Genomic DNA, 26,262 nt, shown 5'->3' with positions numbered 1-26,262 from the left:
AGAGATTTAATAATAAATTAAAAATTAGTGCACAGATTTAATTGAAAACTTTTTAAGTGTAAACATCTAGTTACAAATATGAAGAAACTATATAAAGATAATTTAACCTTTTTATAAATATAAAATGAGAAAGGTTTGAGGACTAGTAATTTTAATTTATATTGGTTAATACTTTTAGCTAACAATTTAACACTTTTAGTTTGACAATAGTTTAGTATTATATTTTTAATCAATATTTTTAAATATTATTGGTTAATTGTTGAAAAAAATTGTACTAATTTTATAATATTGCTCATATAAAATTTATTAAATTGGTAGATAATTTGTTTAGTAAATAATTTTGAATCGAATTTTTAAAAACAGTGGATATATATATAAAAAAATCTACAAAATGATATTATTTCAGTCAATTAATTTAAAAATAACCAACAACTAAAAATAATTAAATATCAGTAAAAATTCAAAACTTAAAATAATAGAAGCATCCAAAATTTAAGTAAAAATTAAAAAACACTTGCAAGTGAAACAAAATAAAATCAAGTTTGAATTTATAGTTTATGATTTATGGTTGAAAATATAAATTTAATTTTGGTGTAGGGTCTGCGAAAAACCATTTTTATCACATAATTTTATATTAGCAAAAATAACTATCTTTTATATTGATCGTGTGAATAGTTATTCAAAAGAACGGCTATGATTACACAATTGTGTAAAATATTTTATACTCAGTACATTAAAATTAAACTCTTAAAATATATGATTTAAGTTTTAGAATTTAGATATTATGATTTATGATTTATAATTTATAATTTAGTGTTTATAATTTGGGATTATGTTTTGTGATTTCAAGTATAGCATTAACAAATAAAAGTTATAAATCGATAATTGAAATGTGAGCAATAATAATATACAACCAGAAGGTCGACCAAATGGGCCAACTTATATGATCTCAATCCATAAATATTTTATTTTAATCTCTTAATTATCAATTACTTCAAAATTATCACGGACTTAAGTTGGCCTCAGTAATCAGTATTATTTATGTCATGCTTTTATTTTATTTTATGTTTTCATGTAATACTAAATTTATGTCAAACTATTTTTCGGAGAATGACAAAGGATTTGAGAGATTCAGATTCAGATAGAGACATAGCAAAATACATAGAGTACAGTGAGGAAGTAGTTTACACAGTATACAAGAGGGAGAAGGAACTAATAAATAGAGTACTTAGCAAATAATAATTACTTTATTTTGATTTTTGTGTATATTAATCTAGTATATTTTTAGTTTAATCTAGTATGTTTTAATAATAATATAACATTTCAAACACACTTTTACATTTGCATCTACAGGATTAGTTTTTAACTTTATATTTTATGCTTTGACGTAATAGTGAATATAAATCAATTGCTTCATTTTTTTTTTTTTCGCAAAAAGAGAAAATTCTAAACATGAACATTCACACTTATCGTTACCTTATAAAGAGAGATAATGTTGTAGAACATTGATATATACATGTAAGCACGCACTTAATTACATACTCATTATCCTAATACAGCAGCAACGCTAACGTTATAAACTAAATAAGTAATGTCAATCAGTTGAATACAGTTCTAAGATAAAACCAATATTTTCATCAGCATAACATGTTGGCAATGCATCTAACATTGTCTCAAAATCAGCGTTCTCATCAATCTTGAAGGTACAAATAACCTTGACAATCTTCAAGGCATGCCACCAACATTTTGTGTTACTTGAACTGCAGTGGCACTTCCCTTCCTTTCTGCCCATCAGTATCTCATACAAAAACTGTTGTTTTTTGCAAAATAACAAACGGAGTTAGAAAGAACACATTAGACAGTCACTGCTGGGATGGAAGTACTGTTGTCGTTGTAAATGCAAGACTCGAGAAAATTTGAGGATAATGACATACCTCAATGAATGCTTTACTATGAACATAAGAGCGAAAACTCAATGAAATAGAGTTCGGGCAGCAACTTGAAAGCAAGTAATTCATAAAAGGGAAATAGTGAGCTTCATTTTTCGGAGAAAACTCTAATTCCAAGCGTTTTATAGTTGGAGGAATAGATGAAACTTGCAATGCACCCTGCTCTGGTTTAATCTACAGCATTCAGACAAACAAACAAATAAATAAAATAGGCAAATATGCAAAGAGAATGAACCAATGTAATAGCAAGTGTATACTTACTAGAACTGACGGACAGATAAAGAGGGAGACTGATGCCAAAATCCTTTGGGGTTTAATGTTTTGGACAAATTTCCTCAAGCTACAAAGGTCCCGAAAATCCACAATGCTAAAACCATTGACTTCCAATTGATTAGAACTTTTCTGAAAAGATAGACCAGGTGGGTGGTTTCCCTCGTACGCAAATGATAATAAATTTCGAGCATCAATGTTAACCTCCTCCAAGTTAGAGCAGTATGATAACTTCAAGACCTTAAGTTGAGCACTTGAAATATTAATCCTTTGAGACATAGAGCAATTGTTTAGTTCCAAACTCTCAAGGAAAGGAGATTTAGAAAATAGTTCAAGAAACCATTTGTCTCCAAGATCAATGCTCCTCAAATTCCATAAGCACAACCATCTCAAATTTGTGCAACTATCTAAATTCAGCTTGAAAGATGCATATGGATGAATAAAATTACGGAAGCTCTCGAGATTTGGAGCATCAATATATACTTCCTGCATTCCTTGAACATAAGCTTTCTTGAGCTTATGTAAACCATGCAAGAATAGTGATTTCACAGGACTGAACGCAAACACTGGAGGAATTCCGTTAATTGGAGGGTTATATACAGCACAATCAATCACCGTTAAATCTTCAATTAGAGGACAATGAGAAATGAGATGTTCTATAATCCCTTCATGTGCAAAAAGTAGTTTGTATAGTTTTATTATTCTCAATGAGTAAAGCTTGATGGAATGGGTGAGGAATGCTTGCTCAACTCTGATTCCGCCCATCAACACCAACTTAGTAAGTGATTTGGATTCAATGACACTGAGTGGAAGCTCATAACACCTGTCCGGACTGAGTCTCCATTCATAGCCACCAGGAATGCGAAGCTGTAAATGTAATACTTCGCCACCACTTTCAATAGCCATCTTCATCCATAGATCGACACGGTGGGCCATGTACTTATGGTCTACATAGTCCATCATAAGCTTGAATTCTTTGATTACTATGCCGAGGACACGGAGCTTCAGCGATTTTCTCCCAACATAGTCAATAACTTTGTCTAATTTGATATAATTGTCTACCGTTACATCTTGACTCCTAAAAAATTGAGTGCTGCAAATAGACAATATCGGAAACTTAAACCATGTTTCTCTCCAAGCCTTTGATAAAACACTAGTCCTGGCAGAATCTCTGTCCGAAAGCCTTGCGAGAATGTCATGAAGTATAGCTTCTGGCAAACCAGATATTTGGTCCATTTTTCCCCAGCTTCAGTACTGATAGCAAATATAATATCATAGATGGATACAGATAAGAGAGTATTGGGGGTTTAATAAATTCAAAGCATTAAAGTTCCAATGGAAGGCTTGCAAGGAGGATAAGACAAAGAATGACACCAAAAGATACACTTCTAAGATAAAGAGTTTTCTGCTGGATCTCACTAGAAAGGATTTTCTACTATACCATCAAAAAATTTGTCCTTGACAACTTAGATTATAGGGATAAAAATTGGAAGAGACAAAATTATCTTAGTGATGGATCCTTCAATTTTATTCCTGCAACAAGCAAAGCAAATCACTTACCTCATTTAATCACACAAAAAAAAACGTGTACAAGGCAAATAAAAATTTTATTCATCAAAGTTGTATAAATTGTTTCATCAAAAATGTTTAAATAGGCTCCTAACAAACTAACTAAAAGATAAGAAAAAATCGCTTAATTTAAATCTACTAAAGATAAGAAAACTAATTTAAACCAGATCTTATTGGATTAAAACAGATTTAATTTAAAATACTACTAACCAAATCAGAACTAAATTAAATCTTCTAACAAATCTTAACAACAAAGCAAACTATAATATTGACTTAATAATTTCAAAAATTAATAATAAACTTATGTTTTTTACTGAATTTGAAAAATATTGTTGGACCTATTACTATTCTGACTTAGCCCAGTAGACCTTACGAATTCTTGATCTCCTTAATGTCTAAAATTGACATATTATAATTCTTCTAGTATTCATATCCTTAAATATAACAAAATATTATCATTTTACCCTTCGGCTAAAACAAATCACATGTATTACATGTTTATTATCAAAATGATTCATATGGGGAAACGAGGAATTTATGATTATGAATGACTTTCAACTAAGTACAATGATGAGATTTTTCATGGTAAAATTTATAAAATGTTCATCAAAATTTCATCGTGACACAAAATGCCCATCTGAAACTCATAAAATACTATAATAATATAAAGATTAATATGGGAACTTATGTAGATCTCCATCACAAATTTGTTCTATTTATTATTTATTTATTATTATTATTATTATTATTATTATTATTATTATTATTATTATTATTTCAAGCATTATGTGAAGTGAAATAATATTTGAAATGGAATTTAGACATAAGAAAGCAATAATAAGGGGCTAATTTTTTTCTTTATAGAAACAAAATGATTGATATACTCAAACATGGTAATTTGTATTATTTTTTAAAATGGTGAAACGTACAAAGTACCTCAAATCTTTTACGATTTTAAAAATCAAAGAATCTAATTTTTGTGTTCTAAAAATTGGATGATTTAATTTTTGTATTATTCAAGCTCTCTAATTTTTGTACTCTAAATTAAACTATAAACATTTAAACTTAACATCCCAAACTCCAAAAAAAAAAAAGATCATTATAAACCAATATAAAAAAAATAGTGTGTCTGTCAGACTCTATCCCCTTTATCACTAAAGATTAAAGAATGAATTTCAATTTCTTCTCCTAACCCCACCTAAACTAAACAATAACCTCACTAGTTACTACGCTAAAGAAAAGCTCGTTGTTCCAATAATAAAAAAAAAAAAAAGGAATATTTAAAAATAAACTTACCTTCTCCAATAGTGTGTTTGTGGTGATTTGAAAGTGTAGCAAAGCAGCACTTTTTTGCTTTGTGATAGATGATACGAAACAAATGAGCGAGAGAAACTGAAATTTTTCGGCTTAAAGATTTCGGTTTCAGTTGTGTTTTACACACTCACTCTATATAACATACGGTGAAAGGAGAGATCGAGAGAGGGGTTTATTTGGTGATCATCCGAATAAAATAAATTTTGTTTGAGCCATTCTTTTTTTTAAATGATTTTATAAAAAAATTATATTTAAATATCTGGTGAAAGAAATTTTTTATATTTATCAATTGTATTTAGATGTAATAAAATAAAAGTATTTATTTATTTATTTATTTATTTATTCTGTAAAAAATATTTAAAAAAAAATTTTTAAAAAAATATAAATTATACCTTTTTTTAAATATTTTATTTTTTAGTATTTTTATTTTTATTAATAGAAATTTATTAAACATACTAAAAAATAAAAAATATTTTTTATTAAAAAATATTTTTTTATCAACTTAATGACACTCAAACAAACAGAGAGACATTACATTTTTTATTTATGAAAGGTGTAGCTTATAAATATAAAATCAATTTTGTTATTGATAAATAAAAAATTAATCATCAAAATTAGTCCATCCTAAAAAAAATAAATTATCAAAATAGTACTTAAAAGTTTGCATCGCTAATAAAACAAATTCTAAAAGATACTAACGATAAATAAGTCTGTGAAAAATTTAAAAATACGACAAGAAAAAACTTTTAAATATATATTCAAAAAATAATTTTAGAGATCAAATTTTGATGCAATTTTTTTGAATCATAATTAGAAAAATTATCTTTTTATCGTTAAAATTTGGTAATTTTTTATCGAGTGTTTTCTTTTTATTTTTTTATTGTGGATGACTATATTTTTTTAAAAATAAAAATAAAAAATTTAAAGATAAAATTTTGCTCCGAAAATTTTTTGTGCACCTTCTAAATATTTATTCAAATGTTACAACAAAAATTTAGATCTAATGAAAAAATTATTTGTTAAATATGAAAGCTTGTTGTTACTTACAAAAAATATAATATTTATTGATTTTTTTTGTATTTTCAAATCATTCAAAAACTGTTTTATCGATAACATCTTTTAAAAAACTTTTTGTCAGCGGCTAAATCTTTTGGATATTAAATTGGTAACTAACCCTCCTAAAAATATATATATAAAAAATAAAATATAAATTAAATAATACATGTATTTATATAAATAATTAAATATATAGTGATTAATTTAGTAATTATTTTTTATTATCAAAAGCTCAAATGTAATTATTTTTATAATTAAGAATCATTAAATAATAACTTAGTTAAACATATCAAATTATCTAACGATTTTCAACTAGTATCCTCATATGAAGTCATACAAATAATTCTACTTGAATTTCTATCTTTTTTTTTATTACACATAATAATTTTGTATAAAATTTATCAAATTGGTAGATACTATTTTTTAATAAATAACTTTGAATCCAAATTTTAAAAATAGTGGATATATACAAAATATATTTTAGAAAAAATGCTATCCATCAAATCCTCGATTCTCTTGATTTTAGTTAGGGTGTGATATCATATTATACAAGTTTAATTTAGATTAAAAAAAATATATAAAAAAAAATTATATATTTCTATTTAGGAAACAGAATGTGAGCATTAAAATCAATACCTAAACAAAAACAAAAAAGACTTATAAAATATAAAAATACTATATGCACGTAAAAATTCAAAAACTAAATTATTTATTATATATTCATGTATAAATATATATTATTTAATTTATTTTTAATATATATTTTATATTGATAATTCATTTAATAACTGACTTTTTAAATATAGGTTTAATTACTCTAATGGTCCCTATAGTTTCGCAAAATTTTTAATTAGATTCCTATTTTTTTTCCTTTTAATTGGGTCCCTGCACCATTTTTTTTCAATTAGGTCCCTCTTGACAGTAAACATTACAAAAAAACGTTAAGATTGGGTAATTTAACCATTATACCCCTCGTTTACCCCTTACAAATCGTTGAGAATCACTAGGGTTTTGAGTTCTCACTCTCTTCGCCTCTTCCTCAAACTTCTACTCCTCTGTTTGCTTTTCTTACTCTGTGAATACTTATGGATCAAAGTCACTTATTTTCAGGAGTCTCTAGTTCCAAAACTCTTGTCAAGAAGAGACATCTTTATTTTTGTGGTGAGACAGTTGCTGTGATGTCTTCTTCCCCTAGTATCAAGCCATGGAAAAAGGTATGTTAGTTGTGGGAGAATTCCAAAATGCAAATTCTTCGAATGGATTGATGATGAAGAAGATGAGAAGAGTGGATGGTTGAAGCAAAAGGAAATGGGGGTTCGTTGCTTTTGTGGAGACACTCTGATTCTTGGAGTTCAAGTACATCAAGAAATCCAAACAAAAGATTCATTTCTTGCCCTAACAGGAGATGCAAGTTTTTTGAGTGGGTTGATGGAAAAGGAAAAAAAATTATATGGAGAAGATGGAGTAATGGGTTCACAGCAAGAATTTGGAAGGGTTAGAGAATTGGAGGCACAAGAAAAGAAGATAGAGAGATTAAGTGTGGATCCAGAGAGATTAATTACAGAGGTTGGAGAAATAGATGTTTGTGTAGAAAAGTTCTGTGGTGAGCTGAGTTCAGTCGAAGAGCAATTTGTTAAAATGGAAGATACTATGAAAAAGCAAAACAAGATACAAATTATGCTATTTTGATATTTGGTGTTTTGATTGTTGCAGTGTTATATGTAAAGATGTAGAAAATATGGCTGTTATGAGAATGTAATAGTCTATATAAGTCAAAAGTGTACTGTTTATTTTGAGTGCAATGAAGATATATCAAATGTTGTTTAATTTCTCTAAATGAAAGTTGTTCCTTTGCTATTTAATATGCATAGAAATATGATACAGAGAAAAAAATAGTTAAAACAAAAGATGCATTGAATTATAATAGACACTATTATTTTTTTGCATTATATATTATAAGACACCTAGATAGCCACAAAATAAATGTTTCACCTTCTCATAACAGTTTTTCACTCACATAACAAAAGTGGTCCATACCATATAATAAAAGTGGTATAAACCATAAAGAAAGTAGAGTCACAGGTAAACACTAAGAATCCTACCTAACACAATATATATCAAAAGAAAACCTTAAAGAGTCTTCAGCCTCAATCAAGTGTGAGGTCGAACATGTTTAGGTGGCTGACTTGTTGCCTTCCTAACTCCTATATTGAGTCTTCCACTTCTTCTCACGTTAAAGATTTTGGTCTTAGGCAAAAGTTGAGATGCTGGTGCAATTGACAGTGATGGCTGAGATGCTGGTGTAGGCAAGGTGGCCGGCTGTGATTAGTAGTGTCAATATGTTTGGCCCTATAGGGTTTTGGCCCTACTTTATAGGGCTAGAAGAATAAAAAGCCATTTAACTAATAGGGTCAAATTTTTAAAAAGCCCTCATGGGCCAAAAGCCCTAGGGCCAATCCATGGGTTACCTAATTCTCTTTCTTTTTTTTTTTTTTACATTCTCTATTTCAATAACACATATAAAACTTATTAAAAGTCATTAGTTTGTTTTATCCCTTTATCATTTTTATGCGTAAAAAATAAAAAAATAAATGTTAATAATGTACATTGATCATATTAAATCTAACTTTTAACTATATATATATATATATATCAAGAAATCAAACATGGAATTCACTATCTCATCACCCTTTTTCTTACTCTCTAGAATTACCATCAATAATGTCTCTAGAAAATCAAAATAAAGTTGACACAAAAATTCATCATCTAAAATCATGAATGTTGAGGGGGATACATCGTTGCTGTTGACACTTCTTCTTCATGAATTTCACCAATTTCATCATCTAAAATCAACCAATTAAAAAACAGTTAGAAATTCAATTTAAAATATTATTTGAAAAAATAGCATAAATATTTACCATCATGATTTGGAACAAATCCACGTAACCAACTCCTTGTGCAAATAAGTATTTGGACATGCTCATGAAGAGTGGAACTTCTATATTTTGTTAAAACACGTCCACCAATACTGAATGCAAACTCAGATGCTACAGTAGTGATGGGAATACTTAAAACATCTCTGGCCATAACTGACAGAGTGTTAATCTTCCAAAAATTTAGCACATCATACTTCAAATCATCTTTATTGGTGTGAATCAAACCTTCTTTTAGATAAATCTCTAATTCATCTTTATCCTTAGAAGTTTGGGTTTCACAGTCAAATTCTCTGAACTCCTAAAAGATATAGTATAAAGATTATTTAAGTAACGAATAAACATAATAGGAGAAAAATAATACTATATTAAAATTAAATACCTTCATCACCATTTTGCTCTTCTTTGTAAGCCTTCCTTCTTCAGGTGACATAGGAGATTGATTACTACTTTGAGAAATTGTTGAACCACCAAAAGTATTTATGTACTCTCCATACAACCTTTTAAATTTCTCCAATACTTCATTTGCCTTCAATTCAAAGGTTGAAGGATCTAGTTTTTTGTAACAAAACCTCAAGAACTTTAACTTTAATCGAGGATCAAGAATTGCCCCAAAAGCCAAGACAGTGCTATAATCCTTTCAATATTTATCAAACTTCATCTTCATTCTGAAAGCCATGTTCATAATAACAACATCATCACAAGTTTGATTGTCTTCCAAAAGACATTCAATTTTCCAAACTTGCATAAAATACAAATTTGATGTTGGATATGATGAACCCGAAATGAGGTTTGTAGTTTCATAAAATGGCTCTAAAAATTCACACATTTTTTTTGCTAAGCTCCATTCTTCATTTGTCGGACAATCTTTATAAGCTCCATCTACAACACTAAGGATGTCAAACACTTTTTCAAATTTAATTGCACTTTCCAACATCATATATGTAGAATTCCATCGAGTTGGAACATCTGATTTTAGACCAACACCTTCTTCAATTGCTGCTTGCTGCACACAATCTTTGAATTTCATTTTTCTCCCATCAGAAGCTTTCACATATTTCACACTCTCTCTGATTTTAAATAAAGCTCCAACAGCCACCTTTAACCCTTCTTGTACAATCAAATTTAAAATGTGAGCGAAACAACGCACATGAAAATATTCTCCATCGCAAAGCAAACTATTCTGCTTACGTAGATGAGTTTTTAAGATGTTTTGCATGTTGTCATTTGCAGAAGTATTATCTAAAGTAATAGAGAATACTTTCTTATCAATACCCCATTGTTTCAAAGAGTTAAATAAGACTGCTTCCATATCGGTTCCAGTATGGGGAGGAATCATTCGACAAAAATTCAAAATCTTACTCACTAGTCGCCAATTCTCATCAACAAAATGAGCTGTCAGACAAATATATCCTTCAGTGGTAGATGCTGTCCACACATCAGATGTCAAACAAATTCTATTAGGTATCCTAGACATCTTCTGCCTCAATTTCTCTTTCTCTGTTGAATAAATCATTTGAAGATCTGAAACTAAAGTGTTTCTAGAAGGCATTATAATCGTTGGACTAATGTAATTAATCCAATCTCTAATACCCTCATACTCAACAAAGCTAAACGCAAGATCATATTTTGCTATAGCCTGAGCGAGTTTTTTTCTATGAACATTCTGATCAATTTTAGTTGGCAGACCCTCTATATCATCATCAAATCTAATATTGAGGGGTATAGATTTACAAGAAACTATATGACGACTTAGATGAGAAGTCCCGTAAGCATTCTTAGTTTTCAGATTTTTTCCAATTTTGTATTCATGATGACAAAAATTGCATTCAGCCTTTTCAATATCATCTCTATCTTTTCCAATCTTCTTAAAAAACCTCCAAACATTAGATTTTTTATCAGAATCAACACTACCAGAAGCTTGAACATGAGTCTCAGAAATAATCTCATCATCCATGTTTATAAATTTTCTAATTATATCCAAATAATGTGTATTAAAATTCTATAGCAACAACAACATTTATTAATTCATATTAATTATTCATCTTTAAAGTTTCAATAAGAAGTAATTGAAGAGAAAACAGTAACAATCAATTAAACAAGTAAAACATGTATTAGGAATGGAAAAGCAAGAGAAAATGTTAACGAAATCTATGGTCATAGGAAAACCCATGGCAGAGAACTTCTAACTATATTAGTCAATAATCAATAAGACAACTAAATTCGCTCTACAACTAAGTTCCAGTAATAAATAGAAGTATTAAATATTCATTTTGTATGGTCAGATCCATATAAAAGCAGCCATCAAAAGTTAAACACAAATGGATACAAGTTAAAAAAATGATAATAATAATAATAATAATTATGCAGTTACCATTTTGATGTTTAATTAAATGGAATGCATAACAAAACAATTTGATACCTGTGAGTGCCTTCAATGCAATAACCTAGAAGTCTGACTAAGTTCTTGTGCCGCACATGACCAATAGTCCAATAGCCTCAACTTCCACTCTAAATTCTTTTTCGGCTTGTCCTCTGCATCAGGTGAGACGATAGTGTTAGTTAAACTAGCTGCATACACACATCCTAGTAAAACAAGATAAGAAAGATTCCACAAAACCAATTTTGATAATAGCCAAAAAAACTGATAAACTAATTCAAAAATCTTACAGATTATTGAGGAGCTTCTTAACAGCCACAGGACTCCCATTGATTAACTTGCCTTGATAAACAACTCCATATCCCCCTTCACCGATAACATTGTCTTTCGAAAACCTGTTTGTTGCAACTTCTATCAATTGAAGTTTAGATTGTCCGGGTCTCAGGGAGGAGAAGATTTGATTTAGTGCTTGTAGGGCTTATAGGGCCAGTCCTATTTTACTTTTTTGTTGGGAGGGCTTAATTAGGGTTGGGCTTACAAAATATCATTTTATAATTTTTAGGGCTGTGGGCTAGAATTTTTTTGGAGGGTTGAGGGCTGGCCCTAAGATTTGGGCTAAATTGACACTTCTACCTGTGATGCTGGTGCAGAGGTGTTTGGAGGCTGAAATAGTGGTGCAGGAGTATTTGGAGGCTGTGATGATGGCGCAGGGGTGTTTGGAGCCTGAGTTGGTGGTGCATTCATAGGTGCAGCCCTCCCTTTACCCCTTCCTCTACCCATCCCTACTGTTTCTCTTCCTCTGCATCTCCTTCTAACCACCCTGGATCTAGCAGTAGCAGCAGCTTCAGATCCATTTGCTTCAACAGCAGCACCAGGTTCATTAGCAGCAGCATCACCTCCTTCATTTCCAGCAGCAGCATCAGATTCTTGTGTTCCTTCAGGAGCTACAATATCAAATAGAAATTAGTAATAGTTTTTCAACATAGCAACAAAATAATGGAGCAAACAATATCTATTACAATAAGATTATGACAATGTCTCCTGTTGTGTCTATATTGGCCACAATTACTGCAGGTAACAGAAGTTTCAGTTCTTCTATATTTTGTTTGTGTTCTGTTTTCATCACGCTCCCTTATTCTAACCATCCTTGGCATTCCTGGTTTAACTCTAAAAATGGAAGAGATGATGGTATCACATTGTACTTTGGCCACATATTTTCTCCATTAATTGGTGATATTGACTGTCCATATGTAGCAAAGTATGCTGCCTTGTTGTAGTAGTTACTTCAATAGTCTTCCGAGTTGTCACCCTTCTCAAAAATAGCACAGCAAGCATATGGATAGAGCATACCTCAAGCCCCAAAACCTACAACTACACCTTCCAGCCATCAAATCGACAACAAACCTTTCCATGATCATCCTGTTCTTATGGTGTACTTCAAACTTCAAATCTCCTGCCCATTTAGCTTGCCACTCCATAGCTCTAACCGCAATGACATCTAGCCGTTTCTTGGGTTTTGGCAAAACGGAGCCCTCATACCTCTCTGCCTTCTTCTTTTTCTATACAAACCTTGTCATCAAGTAGCACATAATCTATTCAAACATAGTAAGAATTGCCTTATCTCTTGCCTCTAGAATTCTTCCATTGAATGCCTCTAAGATATTGTTCATCAACATATCACTCTTGGCCAGAAATGTGAAGTGACTCTTTGTCCACAATTTTGGATCCAAAGCAAACAACTTGTCATAACAGTCTCTATTGATCTCCTTAAGTTGATTCATCTTTCTTTTTCATTCTTCCATATAGGTAGTTTTGGCAATAGATAGAATTAGGTCCCTTAGTATAGTACCACTCCCATATGCGTTTTTACAGTTGGCATATAAATGTCTCAAACAAAGCCTATGCTCCAGTGTTGGCAATAATTCTTGAAACACTTGCATCAGCCCCTGATTTATAGTTTAAGTGCAGAACACAATAAATTCATATAGCAGATTAATATTCACAAACATAGCAAATTCTTATAGTCGATTAATATTCACAGACATAACAAATTAATTGCAAATATATATAACAAATTATTCATTGTAGTTCGTAACCATATTTAAGTGCAAACAAATTAATTAATACATTTGTTATACCTTTTGTTGGTCACTCATGAAAATCCACTTTTTTTATTATCCAATGTCATTTAATAGCATTTCTAGGAACCACCCCTAGCTGTCCTTAGTCTCTGCCTCTATTGCAGCCACGACAATCGGAAAGTAATTATCATTCGGATCTCTGCCAACAGCAACTAGCAGCTGCTGTCCATGGTCACCCTTCAGGTGACAACCATCCACGCCAATAATAGGTCTACAACCTGCCAAGAAGCCTTTCTTGATTGCATCAAGGCACATATACATTCTCATAAATCGGGGCTGGTACATAAGAGAAGGCCTATCAACCAATATGCTCAGACTGGATCCTGGATTTGCCCTAAGTATCTCTGCACAGTAATCCCTTAGCTTAACATACTGTTGGATTGCCCACCCATGTACCTCTTCTCTTGCCTTCTTCCTTGTTCAATAAGCCTTACCAATAGTGATATTAGCCATATATTTGTCTTGGATGGTCTGAATAACTGTCGCAAGCTTCATTTCCTCGCCTCTGCTGATGTTGTTGGCAATCCTCTTTGAGATCCAACTACTTGATGCAAGTCTTCTGCTATAATTCCTTCCACAAGTATGCTTTCCATTCAAAGTCTTGATCCTGTAACAGTCAGAACCACCAACCTTACTTGCAAAACAAACCCACTTGCACTTTTCTTTTCTTCCTTTGCAAACAACTCTGTACCCCCACCTTATCATTTTTTCGAAACCTAATGTCCCGACCATTCAATAGGACATGCTCCTTAATAGCATCTTTAAATTAATTTAGTGATTTAAATTCCAGTCCCACCTGAAATTCATACTCTCTATTCATTTCTGTCTCATTGTATTTGGAAAATCTCTTCTTTTTTATCATATCATCAAAGTCTCCCTCATAACTGTCCATATCTTCAGTCTCATATCCATCAGATATGCCCCCAACTTGCTCATCACCCTCCGTTAAACCTTTATCACCTTGAGCTGTTCCAGCTGCTGCAGGTTCCTCATCATTCAGTGGGCCAGTGAATCCCCCAAACGCATTTGATTGTGGATCATTATCCTCCACCTCAAACCCAAAGTGATCCTCATGGTCACCATCATTAGCACTATCATCAAATACCTCTTCATCAGTAGAAGATTCTAACTCAGCATCCATTTCAACCTCTATCAACCCAGAGCCACTGTCTTCACCTTCCTCTGGCACATAATCAACATCACTAAAAGTGATTTCAATCCTATTACCTTCTCTGACTCCATCGACAACGTATACCTCACAATGTTTGCAGGAACTTAACGCTAGTGACCTAGCCATTCTCATCGCATCCCCATTAGACTTCAGCTCTCTAAGATCTGACTTTAAATCCATCCCAAGTTCCTTGTACCATACCCTAGCCTATCCCTTATACCCTAGTTGCTTTAGCTCACTCACAATCTCTTGCAATGACCATTCATCAACGTCAAAATGTAAATCCTCTACAATCATTCCTCTTAAATACACTAATTCGTGTCCACTGTCAACAAATTTTTCACCATGGTGGACCTCAATGGTGAAATTCGAATCACCCATAACTGCATACCGAAAATAAGAAAATACAATACTATAAATTCCTATTCAACCATTTTCAGAAACAAAAAGAAGCTCTAATAAATAATGTGGCAAATTCTCCCAGAAGAAAAAAAGACAAAACCTTTCAATGACTGACAAGGTTAAGCGTTGTCTTACCTAGAAGCAGCGGCAATGCCTACAATGACAGCGATGACACTGGAGAAGTGAAACTCTCCTGCAATGTTCTAGTGGAGTTGATCTCAGCTGATGACGGAGTGTACAACAAACGAACGAAGGAGGGGAAGAACGTGAAGAGATTTTCTCTGAGTTTGAGAGAATGAGCAGTTTTCGTTTAAGTTTGGGAGGGTTATTTTAGTCTTTAAGAAAATAAGAGTGAAAGAGAATTAGGGATTTAAGAAAAAGTTAGAGAATCATTAATTTAGGAACGAAATATTCCGTTAAATTAAACTGTTTGGTCACGGTAGGGACCTAATTGAAAAAAAAATTGGTGTAGGGACCCAATTAAAAAAAAAAAGTATAGAGACCAAATTGAAAATTTTACAAAACTATAGAAACCAATAGACTAATTAAACCTTAAATATATCTAATATAATAGTATAAGAAATTTGACTTTTATTATGATAACTATATTTCTTTTTTAAATGAATCTTGGGAGATCGTGTAACTCAACACTAAATCATGGTTCAAGTGCGTTAGCACCGATGAAACGATTAGATTGAAATTAAGATATTTTTAAATATATATAAACATTAAAACAAAAGAATTACAATATTTATAAGTATTAGAACAAATTTATAATAATATTATATATAGGTAGGGAGAAAAGCTGCTTCAATCGAAGGTTAAAATATATGTTTAAACTTCTGAATATATAACAAATCATCCTTTCAAAATATAAATTTATAAATCAAATGCGAGTCATGTAGTACTCTGACTTTTAGCACGTCATGATCGTACAAAAAATGAAGCATTACTAACTTTTTTTTCTTATTTACTATTTAATATTGAGTCTTTAGTTCGATTTCGTGTTCAAATTTTAAGAATATGCCGAAAACTTGTATTTTTTATTAATCAAACCCAATCATCAACACCAAGTAATAACAATCACATAATTATTAATAATAATAAATATTGTACAAAAGAAATCAAAAGAAATCTTTATAGTAATACAAATGGGGAGCTCATTTGCTGACGTGGCGCTCATACGTTGAGTCTGAGAGTTTATTTGCTTAGGTGTCTGTTCCGAGGGTTACCTGAAATTGTAGGTCGATCTCGGTCGAGATCTTCTGTGTTAGTCGGAACTGATGTGTCCGACTGGTGAATGGCGGCCGGAGCTGGTGCGTCCGACTTGTTGGACTGGTTGTGCTGCTGATCCTCTGTCACCGAAAGGTGGGGGGTACCTACAAGGGACTCTGATTCTTAAGTTAGAAAGGGTATTAAGCAGGTTTTTATGTAGAATCAGAGTATGAGTTATACCTGGGCGCTCCAGTGTATTTATAGTGTTGAGATGTGACCTTTTGGATAAGATAAGTTAGTTATCTTATCTTATCTTATCTTTATCTTTAGAGTTGAGGTCAGCGTATCTTCAATGGAACCGCCCTTATCTCTATAGGCTTAGGCCGCCTTAAGATTTGGGTCGTGTTCCACTTGTTTGGGCCTTTTACTGGGCTCTCTTGTCGATTTGGCCGAGCTCTCTGAGAAGAGGTCGGATAGTCTGACCTGAAGAGGTTGGTCGCTTTATCTCCAATCATCCCAGGTCGGGTAGCTCGACCCAGGGTATAAACAGTGCCCCTGCTTGAGCTCGGCCTTCTTTTTTGAGGTCGAGTCCTTGACTTCGGTCCTTCCTGAAGTCGAACTCAAGCATTTTGTCGATTCCTTTCTTTGTAGAGTCTTTTTTTGAATGTAGAATGTTTTCCTCTAAAAGCGCGCGCTTTTATATCGGCGCTTTGGAAACGTGCGAGGGTTTAATGCCTTTATTAATTTTAACATTAATTGCCCCGTTTCCCTTAGGCTCTCTTTATTTTGATTTTGAAAACCCAGAAACGGTTTCTCTCCTTCGCCCCTTTCGTAACTTCTTCACATTTCTCCCTTCATTCTCTCGCTCTCAGCTTTTCTTTGTGTTTATTCTGTTTCGCCTCATTCTTTCTCTGCGACGTTTTGCCTTGGTACTCCGTTGGTGCTTCACTACGATTTCCTGCCCCGGCTTTCAACTTTCTTCAGAACTTTCCTCCTTTTTCCAGGTTTGGTTTCTACTTTCTGCTTCCTTACTTCTTTTGCTGTTTGACCTTCGGTTTTTTGATAAAGTTTTGGTTTTGCTTGAATGCTTGTTTGAAAAGCTTGAATCTTTTTGCATTTGTCGTGCCCGTTTGTCACCGTGTGTTCTGGAGTTTCTTCATCTTCTGCATGATTGCTCTTGCTTAATGCTTTTAGGGCTTTCGCATGCTATCGCCGTTTCTGTTTGTGCTTTTGATGGTGGTTGTCGCCTAATTCTGAGAAAGATTGTGTCTTTGGTGATTTTCTGCTTGGCATTTTTGACGTTGACAGTGCTTTTGCTGGTAGACTGTAGAAAGATAGTTGCTTTGATGACTTTTGCGTTTTTTAACTTGATGGACGAAATGCTTGCTGCTTTAGGTCTTCTTTTGTTTTGAGAGATACCGGGGTGTAGGTTTTTCTTGGGAACCTTGCTTTGTTATTGCCTCCAAAGGATGCCCCAGGACTTTTGGTTTGAGTTTTGGGGTTTTTCTTTTCTGTTTGTCTCGTCTGTATCATATTGAGTTGTTTTCTACCTTGTCCGAGATGTTTTTAGTAACCCCGTCTTCTTTTCTTTCTTGTAGGATTAGTTGGCCTCATGTCTTCTCGTAATAACATTGTAGAGATGTCTTCCAGAGTTCCTGAGGGGATGTCCGATTGGCTGGACTCCCTTGTTTTGTTGTGTGTTTCTGTTGTGAATGCTGAGTTTTGCACAGAACTGAGGAAGCGCCATAGGATTTGTGGCAACAATGCCCGTGAGGAGGATTACGAGCTTGTTGCCCCTGATTCTGACGAGAGAGTTTCCTTTCCGACTTCTGTTGAGGGAGAGCGTCCCTTCTTTTATGCTTACGAGTACTTTTTTAGTCAGTTGAACGTTTCTTTTCCTTTCACTGCTTTTGAGACCGACCTGCTGTGGTCGTGTAATATTGCTCCATCCCAGCTTCACCCCAATTCCTGGGGTTTTATTAAGATTTTCCAACTTCTCTGCCATGAACTAGATGTAACTCCTTCCCAGACTTTGTTTCTTTATTTGTTTGTTTCTGCCAAGCCTGGCGGTTCCTCAAAAAAGAAAGCTTCTTGGGTTTCTTTTCGGTCCGCCCAGGGCCATAAAGTGTTTGCTATGTATGATGAGTCCTTTAAGGACTTCAAGAACTACTTTTTTAAAGTTCGAGCCGTTGAAGGGGCCCGCCCCTTTTTTCTTGATGAAAATAACGAGCCCTCCTTCCCTCTAGAGTGGCAGAAGGATGTAAGAGTGTCTCGCTATACCTGGGAGATGCTTGATGATGTCGAGCGTGCTTTTGTGGCTGTTCTTGAGGATCTTTGGGGGAAACCACCCCCATCTTGATACGAAGAGATTTTTGAATGATCCGTCCTTGGTTCGGACTGTTTTGGGTATTTTGTCTGGCTTTGTTTTTATACTTGTTTTTCCTTCCTCTTTATCGTGCTTGTAACTCTTTGCTGTTTCTGCATTTGCAGAGATGTCGAAGAACAATGACTCCCTGAAGGCCTTTAAGAAGGCGAAGAAGGCCACTGCTGCTCTGAACATCTCGGCCAAGGTGGCCGGAGAGGGATCTTCTCAGATTCCAGTGAAGCCTCCTGTACCGAGTTCTCCCGGGTCGAGGAAAGCAATTCCTATTCCTCGGGTTCGTCTGGTCGATCCTCCACAATCCTCTGCTGCAGCTTCTGGTGCCCCTCCTAGTAAAAAGCAAAAAACAATTGAGCCTTTCAACCTGGATGCCCCGGATTTTGATGCCATCGAATTTGTTGACCAGCAAATTGCCCCCTATGGTGGGCTTCCCATGGACGACGTGTCTCTTCTTCAGCATTTGGATTTTATCACCAAAAATAGTGTGAAGATGGCTCATATGGGTGCGGCTATTTTCCGAACAGTTCAGGGGATTCCGATTCATGCCACCAAATCTTTTATGGAGGAGGCCAAGTCAGAATTTGATCGGATCAAGGGTCTGAAGGAGGAGTTGGAGGTGAAGTTGGCAAAGGTGGAGAAGGAGCTGGAGGGTGAGAAGACCAGCTCTATTGCCCTTGCTGCTTCTTTGAGGCTGGATGAAGACATGGCTCTGAAGTATAAGGATAGCTATGTCTCAGCCTATAGGGAAATAATGCGCCTTCGGGATGAGTTGGAAACTGCTCGGGCTAATTATGGTGAGCTTCAGGGTCACCTTGTGGGCAGCGTAACTGCTGCCTCCGAGAACCTAATGGAGCAGTTTCGAATTGTCGCCCCTGATGCCGACTTGACTCTTGTCAGCTTGGACAATGTTGTGAGGGATGGTAAAATTGTCCCTGATGATCAAGATGATGATGACGCTGAACCTCCCCCAGTGCCTTCTGTTAAAGTGTCGTCTTCTTCGGTTCCTCCCGTTGATCCGGATTGCCAGATTTTGAACCGGGATGTTGGAACTGTAGATGCTGTGCCTATTCAAACTCGTCCTCCTTCTTCTTGTGCCGATACTGAGAAGCCCTCTGGTGTTTGATTGATTTCTTCTTTGAATATTTTGTGTAAATAGCCCGATTTGTGGGCTTTTAAAACTCTTTTATTTAGTATCTTGTTGATTGCTGACACTTCTAGGTTGCTTTGCCTAGCAACCTTATTTTGAAAAAAAAAGTAGCTTTCTTGGCTCCTGAGGTAAATTTTGTTGACCTCTGGAGCCGTATAACCTTGTAGTTTTTATATAATGCTTTTTGCACTATATCTTGATATCTCTTCTAATTTTGTAAGAAATGTTGGAGCCTTACTGCTCGGCTTCCTTAGGTTGTTTTATCATTTGTAGCTTGGATCCTTTGAGGTTGTGGTTTGAATGGGTCCAACTTGTATTCCGGTTTTCTTGCTTTTACTTGCTTTGTAACCGATTTCTTCACGTTGGTCTGCTTTCCAGTTATTTCTGTAATCCTCTTTCTTGGACCTTTGTCAGGTCTCTTTCAGGGATTACTTTTATAACTTGCTTTGTGTAGGAGACCGACTTCGTTAGGTCGATCTCTTCTAAGTTATTTCGTAATCCTCTTTCTTGGACCTTTGTCAGGTCTCTTTCAGGGATTACTTTTATAAATTGTTTTTTTGTAGGAGACCGACTTCGTTAGGTTGATCTCTTCTAAGTTATTTTGTAATCCTCTTTCTTGGACCTTTGTCAGGTCTCTTTCAGGGATTACTTTTATAACTTGTTTTTTGTAGGAGGTCGACTTTGTTAGGTCGACCTCTTCCTAGGTTATTTCTGTAATCCTCTTTTTTGGACCTTTGTCAAGTCTCTTTCAGGGATTACTTTTATAACCTTTTCATCTTGGGCTGACTTTGCTAGGTCGAGCCCTTCTAAGTTAAAGTAATCCTCTTTAATAGGGTTGGCCAAACCTTTTTCCAGGGTTTACTTGTAACTTGGGTTGACTTGGTCCGACTTCTGAACGTCGGCCAGTCTTTAAGTTATTTTATTAGCTATCCGTAAGACCTCGTCAGGTTCTTTTTTAGATTGCTTTCGATAACTTCTTACATTATTCTGTGTTCATCTTTGTCGATTTGTAGAAAGTGGTTGGCATCTCTAGCTCGTCCTTTGGGTGAATCGCGTTTTCACCTTTATCGGACGACTCATCTTTATCGTGGTCGTGCAGTGAAATTGTTTTTCACTTTCTGCCGACCTGTAGCTTTATAATCGGACGATGAATACTTCAGATTAATGCGTCTTGAAATCTTTGTAGAATACCTAGATAAATTTTATTCAAAGAAAATGCAAATATATACATGTGGGAATTTTCTCATCCTCTTAAGTTGGGTATAGTCTAGGTCTCAACCTGGTGCCTCATTAAAAAACCTTTTCAGGAAAAAGAGCGCATCCATTGGTGAGATCCTTTACCTTTTCTAACTGTAGTACCTCCTTAGGTTGCAGGCGTGCCATGACCTCGGAAGCTCCCATCCGTCGAGTTCAGACACTCTGTAGTAGCCCTTCCCGAGTACTTCTATGACCCGGTATAGTCCTTTCCAATTGGCTGCCAGCTTTCCCTCTCCGGGTCGGGTTGTTCTGATGTCGTTTCGGATTAAGATGAGATCGTTCTTATTGAAACTTCTGGGTACTACCCTTTGATTATATCTAGAAGCCATTCGTCGTTTTAGCGCTTCTTCTCTGATCCGAGCTCTTTCCTGGATCTCAGGTAGTAGGTCGAGTTCTTCCCTCTGGAGTTGGGAGTTTGTTTCCTCATTATAATGCATTGCCCTATGCGATCCTTCCTCAATTTCTACTGGAATCATTGCCTCCATTCCGTATGCTAACCGGAATGGGGATTCCTTTGTGGTGGAATGTGGCGTCGTTCGATATGCCCATAAGACTTGTGGAAGCTCGTTTGCCCAGGCTCCCTTTGCGTCCTGCAATCTCCATTTTAACCCTGCCAATATGACTTTGTTGGCGGCTTCGGCCTGTCCGTTGGCTTGGGGGTGTTCGACAGAGGTGTACTGGTGCTTTATATTCAGCTCGGCTACTAATTTTCTGAAGCCTGCATCTGTGAATTGGGTGCCATTGTCTGTGGTTATTGAGTATGGGACTCCGAACCTTGTGACAATATTTCTATATAAGAATTTTCGGCTTTTTTGGGCAGTGGCATTGGCTAACGGCTCTGCCTCGATCCACTTTGTAAAGTAATCTACCCCTACTATGAGGAATTTAACTTGCCCTGATCCCTGGGAAAAGGAGCCGAGAAGGTCGAGTCCCCATTTCACAAAAGGCCAAGGTGCGGTCACGCTGATGAGTTCTTCTGGCAGGGCGATGTGGAAGTTGGCATGTTTCTGACATGGTGGACATGTCTTTACGAATTCTGTAGATTCTTTCTGTAAAGTTGGCCAGTAAAACCCTGCCTGGAGTATCTTTTTGGCAAGAGCCCGTGCTCCAAGATGATTGCCGCAGACGCCGCTGTGTACCTCTTCTAACACTTCCCTGGTGTGGGAGGTCGGCACGCATTTTAGTAATGGTACCGAGATCCCTCTTTTGTACAGGATGTTGTTTATGATGGTGTAGTACTGTGCCTCCCTTTTTAGCTTCTTTGCTTCCTTTTCTTCTGCGGGGAGCGTTCCTGTTTTGAGGTAGTTGATTATGGGGATCATCCATCCTTGGTCTTGGCCTGTTATGGTTAGGACTTGTTCCGTTTCTGAGATTGATGGGTTCTGTAGTATTTCCTGGATGAGGCTTCTATTATTGCCCCCTGGTTTGGTGCTGGCCAGTTTTGGGAGTGCGTCAGCTCGAGCATTTTGCTCACGGGGTATGTGACAGATCTTATATTCCCCGAATTGTTCGAGCTGTTGCTTGGTCTTATCCAAATATCTTTTCATGGTGGGATCTTTGGCTTGGTAGCTCCCTGCTATCTGTGATGTGACCACTTGCGAATCACTATAAATGTTAAGTTTTCGAGCTCCCACCTCTTCAGCCAGCTTCAGACCAGCTAGCAATGCTTCATATTCCGCCTGGTTATTTGAAGCCGGGAATCCGAACTTGAGGGAGAGCTCAACTTGGGTTCCCTGGTTGCTTTCTATTATCACTCCTGCGCCACTTCCCGTTTTATTTGAAGAACCATCCACATACAGATTCCACTCTATGGGGGCTTCTAGGGCATCTGTGAATTCGGCGATAAAATCGGCCAGGTATTGTGATTTGATGGCGGTCCGAGCTTCATATTGGAGGTCGAATTCTGACAGCTCGACTGCCCATTGTAGAATTCTGCCTGCTAAATCTGTTTTCTGCAGTATTCCCTTTAAGGGCTGATTAGTTTAAACTTTAATGGTGTGGGCCTGGAAGTAGGGGCGGAGTCGCCGAGATGTTAAAACGATAGTGTAAGCAAATTTTTCTATTTTCTGATAGTTCAGCTCGGATCCCTGTAGTGCTTTGCTAATGAAGTAGACGGGTTGTTGCCCGTTTTCGCTTTCTCGGACTAGTGCTGATGCTACTGCCTTGTCTCCTACTGCGAGATATAGTACGAGTGGTTCTTCTTCTTGAGGTCCGGATAGGATAGGTGGCTGTCCTAAGAATTTCTTAAAGTCTTGGAACGCTTGTTCGCATTCTGTCGTTCATTCGAACTGTTTTCCCTTTCTTAAAGTGGCATAGAAGGGGAGAGATCTTATTGCGGCTCCTGCTAAGAATTGAGATAGGGCGGCCAATCTCCCATTGAGTTGCTGTACTTCTTTTACGCAGGTTGGGCTTTTCATGTTGAGTATGGCCTGGCATTTATTTGGATTTGCTTCAATTCCTTTTTGTGTGAGCATGAAGCCTAAGAATTTGCCTGCTTCTACCGCAAAGGTGCATTTTGCTGGATTGAGTCGCATATCATGCTTCCTGATGGTGTCGAACACCTGGGCTAGGTCAGTCAACAGTGTCTGTTCGCTTTTTGTTTTAATTAGCATGTCGTCCACATAAACTTCCATGATTTTCCCGATGTGATCCGAGAAGACTTTATTCATCAATCTTTGATAAGTGGCTCCTGCGTTCTTAAGGCCAAAAGGCATAACGATGTAGCAGTAGTTCGCCTTTGGCGTTAAGAACGAGGTCTTTTCCTGGTCCGGTGGGTACATGGGATTTGGTTGTATCCCGAATACGCATCCATAAACGAGAGATATTTATACCCAGAGGAAGCATCTACCAGGGCGTCAATACTCGGGAGTGGGTATGGATCTTTTGGGCAAGCTTTGTTGAGATCTGTGTAATCGGTGCACATCCGCCACTTCCCATTTGATTTTTTCACCAAAACGACGTTGGCTAGCCATAGTGGGTATTTGACTTCTCTTATAAATTCGGCTTCCAACAGTGCCTGCACTTGCTCTTCCACAGTTTGGGATCGCTCTGGCCCGAGTTTTCTTCGTCTCTGCTGCACCGGTCGAGATCCTGGATAAACAGCCAACTTGTGACACATTAGTTTAGGGTCTATGCCTGGCATGTCTGCGGCTTTCCATGCAAAAAGGTCAGCATTATCTCGCAAAAATTGTATTAGCAGTTCTTTTAAATCTCCTTTGAGGATTGTGCCGATATTAGTTGTTTTTTTCGAGGTGTCCCCGATCTGAATTTTTTCTATCTCGCCCTCTGGTTGGGGCGAAACTCCTCTCGTCGTTGAACTCCACCCAGCTCGATTGTGTGGAACTCTTCTCCTTTGCCCCTGAGGTTGAGGCTCTCGTTGTAACAGCGACGCGCCATCCTCTGGTCTGCTTTTATCGTGGCTATCCCTTTTGGAGTTGGAAATTTCATGCATAGGTGTGGGGTCGAGACTATTGCACCGAGTTGGTTGAGCGTGGTCCGGCCTATGAGAGTGTTGTAGGCTGAGCTTACGTCGACTACAATGTAGTCTATTTTGAGGGTCCTGGATTGGTCTCCCTTTCCAAAGGTTGTATGTAGTGGTATGTATCCTAGTGGTCGAACCGGAGTGTCTCCTAGCCCGAACAAACTGTTTGGATATGCTTTAAGTTCTTTTTCTTCTAAGCCGAGTTTATCAAAGGCTGTTTTGAATAAGATGTCGGCAAAACTCCCTTGGTCTATTAGCGTCCGATGTAGGTTGGCGTTTGCCAATATAATAGTGATAACCATGGGATCGTCGTGTCCTGTAATGATGCCGGTCGCGTCCTCTTTAGTGAATGTTATCGCTGGGATGTTGAGTGCTCCTTCCTCTCCTTCGACATGGTATACTTCTTTGAGGTATCTCTTACGAGAGGATTTGGAGATCCCTCCTGCTGCAAAGCCACCATGTATCATGTGGACATGTCTTTCTAGCATCCGAGGTGATCGTTCAGTGTCATCATCCCTTCGTCTCTTTCTTTGCTCGTCATCTCGGGTGGCCAGGAATCGATCTAGTTTTCCTTCCCTCACCAATTTTTCTATGATGTTTTTCAAGTCGAAGCATTCGTTAGTGGAGTGTCCCCGGACCCGATGATATTCGCAATACTCCTTTCGGTTTCCTCCTCCCTTTTTGCCTTTGAGTGGCCGTGCTGGGAGAATTTTTTCCGTATGGCAGACTTCTTTGTATATTTCGACCAAGGATGCCCTAAGAGGAGTATAGTTATGGTACTTCTTAATTTTCTCCCCTTGTCTGTCGTCCTTTCTTTTGGATTCCTTGTCTCTGTCATGGTAGGAAGCTCCCGATTTCGAGGACTCTCCTAACCGAGCGTTTTCTTCTATATTGATGTATTTTTCTACTCGCTCCTGTACTTCGTCGAGGGTAGTCGGGTACTTTTTTGATATAGATTGGCTGAAAGGTCCCTCTCGTAGGCTGTTGATGAGTCCCATGATTGCGGCCTCCGTGGGTAAACTTTGTATGTCCATGCATGTTTTGTTGAATCTTTCCATGTAGTTGCGAAGGCTCTCCCGATCTCCTTGTTTGGTTCCTAATAAACTGGGGGCGTGCTTAGCTTTATCCTTTTGAATGGAAAATCTGGCTAGGAATTTCTTAGCTAAGTCGTCGAAACTTGAGATGGATTTTGGGGGTAAGTTGTCGAACCACCGAATAACTGTCTTTGTGAGAGTTGTTGGGAAGGCTTTACAGCGAACAGCATCTGGGGCGTCAGTGAGGTACATTCTGCTTCTGAAGTTACTGAGATGGTGGTTGGGATCCGTGGTGCCGTCATATAGAGCCATATCCGGGAGTTTGAAGTCTTTTAGAATTTTGGTTTTCATGATTTCCCTAGTGAAGGGGTTTTGTTCTTTGTGTGAATTCTCTTCGAGATTAGCGCGAGGGACTTTTGATTTGAGATCGGCTTCCAATTGCTGCAGTTTTTCTTCCAACTCCCGACGTCGCCGCATCTCTCTTTGTAGATCTCTTCCGATTTCCCGTTGTTGCTGGGTTTCTTTTTCCAGTTATTTTAGGCAATCTAGGAGTGCCTCTATGG

The 26,262-nt window shown here is 36.2% G+C and overlaps 3 protein-coding genes across 4 annotated transcripts; 1 reads left to right on the top strand and 2 right to left on the bottom strand.

Annotated features, from left to right (window-relative positions):
- Positions 1-1,416: 1,416 nt before the first annotated feature.
- Positions 1,417-3,519, bottom strand: LOC107614728 (F-box protein At1g60400-like). The gene is made up of 3 exons (XM_016316869.3): positions 2,211-3,519; positions 1,935-2,123; positions 1,417-1,810 (listed from the first exon to the last, which is right to left on the bottom strand). Exons 1-3 carry the CDS (start codon positions 3,453-3,455, stop codon positions 1,595-1,597), a joined length of 1,650 nt encoding a protein of 549 aa, XP_016172355.1. The 5' UTR covers positions 3,456-3,519; the 3' UTR covers positions 1,417-1,594.
- A 5,253-nt stretch (positions 3,520-8,772) lies between these two features.
- Positions 8,773-11,916, bottom strand: LOC148543627 (zinc finger BED domain-containing protein RICESLEEPER 2-like). Of its 2 annotated transcripts, XM_088500293.1 has the most exons (5): positions 11,814-11,916; positions 11,514-11,626; positions 9,474-11,061; positions 9,077-9,392; positions 8,773-9,001 (listed from the first exon to the last, which is right to left on the bottom strand). In XM_088500293.1, the coding sequence occupies exons 3-5, from the start codon at positions 9,522-9,524 to the stop codon at positions 8,931-8,933; spliced, it is 438 nt and encodes a 145-aa protein (XP_088356419.1). In that variant the 5' UTR covers positions 9,525-11,061; positions 11,514-11,626; positions 11,814-11,916; the 3' UTR covers positions 8,773-8,930. The 2 variants fall into 2 exon arrangements, with proteins under 2 accessions (XP_088356419.1, XP_088356418.1); XM_088500292.1 differs by lacking the exons at positions 8,773-9,001; positions 9,077-9,392 and having other exon boundaries at positions 9,496-11,061.
- Positions 11,917-19,270: 7,354 nt separating this feature from the next.
- Positions 19,271-19,903, top strand: LOC148543626 (uncharacterized). Its single transcript, XM_088498605.1, has one exon. It carries the CDS (start codon positions 19,271-19,273, stop codon positions 19,901-19,903), a length of 633 nt encoding a protein of 210 aa, XP_088354731.1.
- Positions 19,904-26,262: the final 6,359 nt, after the last annotated feature.

The sequence above is a fragment of the Arachis ipaensis genome, chromosome B9, assembly GCF_059453495.1.
Source record: "Arachis ipaensis isolate K30076 ecotype BB chromosome B9, ASM5945349v1, whole genome shotgun sequence".
NCBI lineage: Eukaryota > Viridiplantae > Streptophyta > Magnoliopsida > Fabales > Fabaceae > Arachis > Arachis ipaensis.
This window is presented reverse-complemented; position numbering and strand designations above follow the sequence as displayed.

What these genes read in the sequence shown, in the direction of transcription:
- LOC107614728 (XM_016316869.3), bottom strand. Translation starts at nt 3,455, where the DNA reads ATGGACCAAATATCTGGTTTGCCAGAAGCTATACTTCATGACATTCTC. An exon ending in TTATCTGTCCGTCAGTTCTA is followed by an intron (nt 2,124 to 2,210) that starts GTAAGTATACAC and finishes TGAATGCTGTAG; the next exon opens with ATTAAACCAGAGCAGGGTGC. An exon ending in ATAGTAAAGCATTCATTGAG is followed by an intron (nt 1,811 to 1,934) that starts GTATGTCATTAT and finishes AAAAAACAACAG; the next exon opens with TTTTTGTATGAGATACTGAT.
- LOC148543627 (XM_088500292.1), bottom strand. Translation starts at nt 11,048, where the DNA reads ATGGATGATGAGATTATTTCTGAGACTCATGTTCAAGCTTCTGGTAGT.
- LOC148543626 (XM_088498605.1), top strand. Translation starts at nt 19,271, where the DNA reads ATGGCTCATATGGGTGCGGCTATTTTCCGAACAGTTCAGGGGATTCCG.